Source organism: Stegastes partitus, unplaced genomic scaffold (genome assembly GCF_000690725.1).
Source record: "Stegastes partitus isolate 25-593 unplaced genomic scaffold, Stegastes_partitus-1.0.2 Scaffold89, whole genome shotgun sequence".
Classification (NCBI taxonomy): domain Eukaryota; kingdom Metazoa; phylum Chordata; class Actinopteri; family Pomacentridae; genus Stegastes; species Stegastes partitus.
The window spans coordinates 653,683-659,460 of NW_007577820.1; the positions used below are offsets into that span (position 1 = coordinate 653,683).

Here is a 5,778-nt window from a genome sequence, read left to right on the forward strand (position 1 = left end):
GCTAACGGTGCTAACCACCGAGACACCTGCAGCACCGTAGTTCAACATCCAACATCTAAAGACGACAGTTTCTTCTTCTGTTCGTCTCCATCTCCAAACGTTGGAACAAATGAAGGCTCCACAAACTGATATTAAACCAGGATGTGGAACCTCCATTTGTTCCAGCTTTTAACAGCTGTGGACACTTGGAAACATGTTGATTTCAGTTTTATAAAATAAATAATCCAATCATTTCATCTTTTCTTCTGGTCTCCATGGTTCTAGCAGAAGACGTCTCTGAGTTCTCTCTCCTCCTTCACGTTGTTCTGGTTCCACAGAGAAACATGAACCTCAGTGAAGAAAAAAACACCCACAAACTGCTCCTGAGAAGTCATTTCAGCTCCAGATCATCTCTAATGTGTGTGTTTAGGAGGCGCAGGTTTCACCTGAACAGCTTCTGGGTGGCGAAGCTGATGGCGGATCCGGTAGACGTCCCTCCGGCCATGTAGGGGATCCTCCTCAGAGCGTTGATGGCCTCCTCCTTGTTGGAGTAGTCGAACAGGCCGAACTCCAGCCGCTGGTCGTAGGTGAACTGAACGGCACCTGCAGCACCAACACAATCAGTCAGCCCGTCGGATAATCAATACGCCCGCTAATCGATCGATCGGATGCTGACCGATGCGAGCTCCGACGTCCGAGATGTCGAAGCTTCTGGCGATTCCCGCCAAGAAGTCCAGGACCAGGCGGAAGTTTGCATCTCCGACGCTGGAGGAGCCGTCGATGAGGAAGCCGATGTTCACAGAGTTGTAGCAGGTTTTACCTGAAACGCAGGTCATGAGACGGAACGTAGAGCAGAGCTGCTTCTATAGAATATTAAATAAAGTGACGACTGCTGATGAAGCAACACAGCTGGAAACGCTACTGCAACGCAAATAATAACGCAAAAGTATCATCAGAATATGCTGACTTTTGCTTATTAAAGTCCTGGTGTTAGACAGGTGTTAGACAGGTATTAGACAGGTGTGTTACAAGCTTTAGACAGGTGTTGGACAGGTGTGTTCCAGGTGTTAGACAGGTGTGTTCCAGGTGTTAGACAGGTGTNGTCCTCTAACCGGCTTCACTATTGCTGGTGATCAGACTTTAATCAGATGAGTGTCGTGGAGCAGAAGTGACGTACAAACACCTCAGAATACTGTTGAATTGTGAGCAAACATGTGGCTCAAAGTAAAATAAGACAAATCGATCAGTTTTCTTTTTTTAAACACTGTGACGTTCAGTGAAACTACAAATAACAGAATCAGTTTTAAAGCCTGCATGTGTTTGTATTCAGTAAAACAGAGCATCTGCTATTAAATATTGTAAATCTGTGGATCTCAAATGAGCTTAATTATTTTTTTATCAGTAATCGATGTGTCCTGGACGTACAAGTAGTTATTACTGCGAACATGAAGGAAAACTAAAAACAGATTCCTAATGGAGTTCTGAACCGTGGTTTTGGCGACATTTCCAGGTGCATTTGTGGAGGTTTAAAATGGAAGAACATCAGAGATAATGATACCACAGAAAGTTTAAGTCACACCGTTTCTGAAAACACACCTGTGACGTCAGCGAGTTCAGGTGTGACGGTGTTTGGACGCTCAGGCTGAAACCATCGTCACGGCAAACTGAAGAAAACTTAAAAACCGTCGGATTCTCAGGCAGCTTCGGCAGCAGCTTTACTCTGGATTCTACCAAGGTTTGTGGACGTTTGTCTGGACGGACATCTGAGGGGACGGATTTCTGTGTAAGTAACTAAACTAGAAGTCACTCACCTGTATCACCTGTATCACCTGTAACACCTGTAACACCTGTGTCACCTGTAACACCTGTATCACCTGTATCACCTGTAACACCTGTAACACCTGTATCTTGCACCTCCTGCAGCACTGACTGACTCTGGAATGCATCAAGGAACAGCAGGTTTAACTTAAACCTCACAGACAGATGATTGAAAGCTGAGTGTGCAGGTAAGAGCTGCTGATGAAGCAGTAATAAGTATGTGTGCTGTTTGGGCAGCAGGTGGCGCCGCAGCCTCAGTCAGAAACACGAACATCAGTCAGTGAACAAACTGTAAAAACAACTAATCTTTATTGGAAACATGAAATAAATACAGAAAAAAAGACAGAATCATCAGGTAACAGCCGAACCCCAGCAGATGTTTCAATCACACGGAAAGAAAATCAGATTTTAATTGTCCTAACATCTGACAACATCTGGCCGAGACCATGGCTCAGAGGTGATACTGACCCTTAAATCCATCCTGATCCAGCTTTCAGGCCGATTTTCTTCCATCCAGGATTCAATTTATTTAAATGAACTTAACTTAAAAATAAATCTTTCAACGATTATAATTAATTACATGTTAAAAGTACTTCTGCAGGCGGAGGTTTGTGGAAGCAGGTGGCACAGAGGAGAAAACCATCCAGGTGCTTTTATGAACATGTCAGGAGCAGAAAGTATTGATTACTGATCGACAGCTGAAACAATAAAAAGTAAAAATAATCGTGTTGTATGAAACAATTAAAGCTGAAACCATCAGATGATACATGTGCCGACTTTGGAACATCTGATCTCAACATGTTAAGAAAACAAAACTGCACTTCAGCTCATTGATGCCTTTAAAAATAAGATCAGTTTCAAGATAAATATTGAAAAAAAATATTTTATATTGAAAAAATGAAATTGAAAATGAAATTGAAAATGAAAAAAATGTTGAAAATCAAGGCTAATTTTCTGATCATTTGCTTCATTTTTAAGTATAATTTTAATTTATAAAGGACATTTATAAAGAAATATGAAGGCAGAACACAGGAAATCATTTTCAACACCTTACTTCACCGTCAGACGCAATAACGTGTCATTTAAAATGTGACTAACGATAAAACTCTCGTTCCTGTCAGCGTTAGCTGAAGCTAATTTAGCCACTTTTTCCTTGTTTAGTGATTTTTAAAAGCTCAGTTTTGCACCGATACACTAAAAAATGTCATTAGTTATTCAACATGTTCATTTAAAATGAGAGGAAGCTGCAAATAATTAATTTTAAAAAGTTGTAACCATGAAATCTAATATTTATGCGAATGACGATAGATTTGCTAATCATCTGTTTAGTGTAAATAAAAAAAACCTTGAAATCTCTTTAAAAAATGTTTTTCTAAAGTAACACAGTCATTGACTTTTTACCATCTCAGTAAAACATGTTAAAGAAAATAATCCGTCATGTTTTAGGTGATGAGATGAAGCTATTTAATGCTAACTTAGCTGTTAGCCATAGATAAGGTTAATTTAGCCACTTGTTCTTGTTTGATCATTTTTAAAAGTTAAATTTGTTGTAAGCAAACTATCTGATCTTTTAACATCTTATCTCACCATAAAAACACGTCGTAACATATAACTGCTAATATTTGGGGAGAAAATATCCTGAAGACTAAATCAAGCTAATTAATGCTAACTGGTCATGCTTAGCCTTGGATAAAGTTTCTCATTTTCTTATTATTTGCAAAACAATTGTTTAATTAAAAGTTTTTTGTTTTGTAATAAGAGTATGAACTGACTTTCTATCAAAAACATGACATAGCATATAATTTGTAGCATTTGGGATAAAATAGCCTGAAGAGAGGTTAAAAACAAACTGCAGTTACTAAATTCAAGCTAACAAAGCTAACTGTTAGCTGATAGCCTTAGCTAAAGCTAATTTAGCTGCTTATTTCTGATTTAGGATTTTTGAAAACTCAGTTCTGATGCTTCAGCACATTAAAAATGTTAAATGTTAGTTCACATAAATGAGAGTTTATATCATAACGCAGATAAAATGAAGTAGTTCTGCTAAAAGCTAACTAGCGTAGCATTCACTGGGGTCTGTGCAGACTTTAGGGAAATTCACATAATTTTATTTTGTGTTGTTTTTAAAAAAAATCTAAATAAAGTAATAGACTTTACTTCATCTACAGCTTGAAAAATGTTTAAATACCAATAAAATCATTGAACGTGTTCTATTAAAGTTGAACGCTTTGTTCAGTTATTTTTGAGCATCAATGATTTTTTCCTGCGTGACACCTGCTGCAGAAACCCACAGAATAAACATATCTCCTCTTCATTGTGATCCACTTCCATTCACTCTGACATAGAAAACCATATTTAACTGTAAATGAGATTTTATTAAAGTCGAAAGAAAAAGTTGTTTCCAGAACAGAAACACTTTGGTCTGCTCATCAAATAACCAAAGACGAGTTTAAATAAACATTTTTCGAGCTAAAGTGAATGTTTTAGTCATTCTGAGATGACAGCTAAAGAACAAAACAGGATGTGCAGGTTTTAAAATGTACATCAGGACAGTTACTGAGCCGCAACTCGTTTCATACGATAAGGACAGAGACAGATGGAGAGACTGAACAAGATTCAACAACCAGACCTCCAGATGCAGCTAAAAAAAATCATGTCAGTTTACAGAAAAATACTAAATGTGCATTTTAAGGTTGTTTTGTGATTTTTGTCTCAAACATTTCCAGGAAAACGTTTCGTCCTGCAGAGTCGAGAAGATTCACCGAAGTTCTAAACGGTGGGTAAGATTTCCTGAAATCTTTTATTTATCAAGTTTTTTAAGTTTAATTGTGGATTTGAAATTGTTCACTGTCAACTTGTTCACTGCTGGAAAAACAATATTCAGACTAAAATTCATTTAGATTAAAGAAATAGAATAAACGAACATCGACTGTAATGTAATTTATTCTTCTTCTTTTTTAACTATTCAACCTACAAAAGTTTATTTCCTAAATATGAGACCTTCTCATGAATAACATACACGTCTTCAGTTTGAAATCGTTTCCTGTAATTCCAAATCAGAGGTTCATTTCCCAATAATTATAGATCTTCTAATAACTAATAAACTATTTCATAATCCCACATATTTACATTAAACGTGTTATTAAAAATATTGAGTCAGATTGTCGAATTCCAAGAAAATTCATATGAAATTACGAGATCCAAAGTCTTTTATTTTGAAATCATTCTTATATTTATGTGCATCTCGTACTTATAAATCATGAATATGTGCCTCATAATTATGACACAAAAATATTTCATATCTGAAGATGGTGATTTCATAATTATAAATATTTTTTTAGCAACTTTTTTCAAAGTTTTGAACCTAAAAGGAAAATTTCTTTCAATTAGCTTTAATGGATTTATTTAGATGCGGCTCTATTAACGAATGATTTTACTCTGAAAGTCCAGTAAACGTTTTAGCTGTGATGATGTTCAGTGACTCTCACAGCGACGAGCGATCGATCGATTCTGGTTTTACTGTTGATAATATTGATCGATTGTTTGATTCCCAACAGCTCATATAAAAACTTAAATAGAAAAAAGAACGTTTTTGGTGAATACGAGTCTTTTATGTACATGTTTGCAGTATTAGTGAGTACATTATATACAGAGCGTGTACTTGTGTGTTTGTGTCAGAGGGCGGCTGCAGATCGAACAGTTCTATCAAAGTAAACGCTGGTTTTGTTGTCATGTCTCCTAGAAGTGTGTCAACAGCAGAAGGAAGCTGAAGGGTTTTAGGTTTTGGTGGTTTAAGTCCAGCTCTGGTTAGATTCCCCTGGACCGGTTCAGGTTCACAGAATCGGACCGTTGTGTTGTTATTAACGAGTGATGAAACAAGAAGCGACGCCTGCAGACGCTCACCGTGACTCCTGCTAACTAATCAGATCTTTGGAGGGTTCAGGAGGACGACCAGGTGACGCGTCCTCACAGGTGTGTGTT

General features: G+C 37.3%; 1 protein-coding gene across 1 annotated transcript in view; it reads right to left on the reverse strand.

Annotated features, from left to right (window-relative positions):
- Positions 1–421: 421 nt before the first annotated feature.
- The window catches only part of coch (coagulation factor C homolog, cochlin (Limulus polyphemus)), a 21,322-nt gene continuing 15,965 nt past the window's right edge, over positions 422–5,778 (reverse strand). The window contains exons 11-12 of the mRNA XM_008277135.1: positions 656–799; positions 422–582 (exon numbers count right to left, since the gene is read on the reverse strand). Of these exons, the coding sequence (XP_008275357.1) occupies positions 422–582; positions 656–799 (305 nt within the window). The remainder of the gene's footprint in view (positions 583–655; positions 800–5,778) is intronic.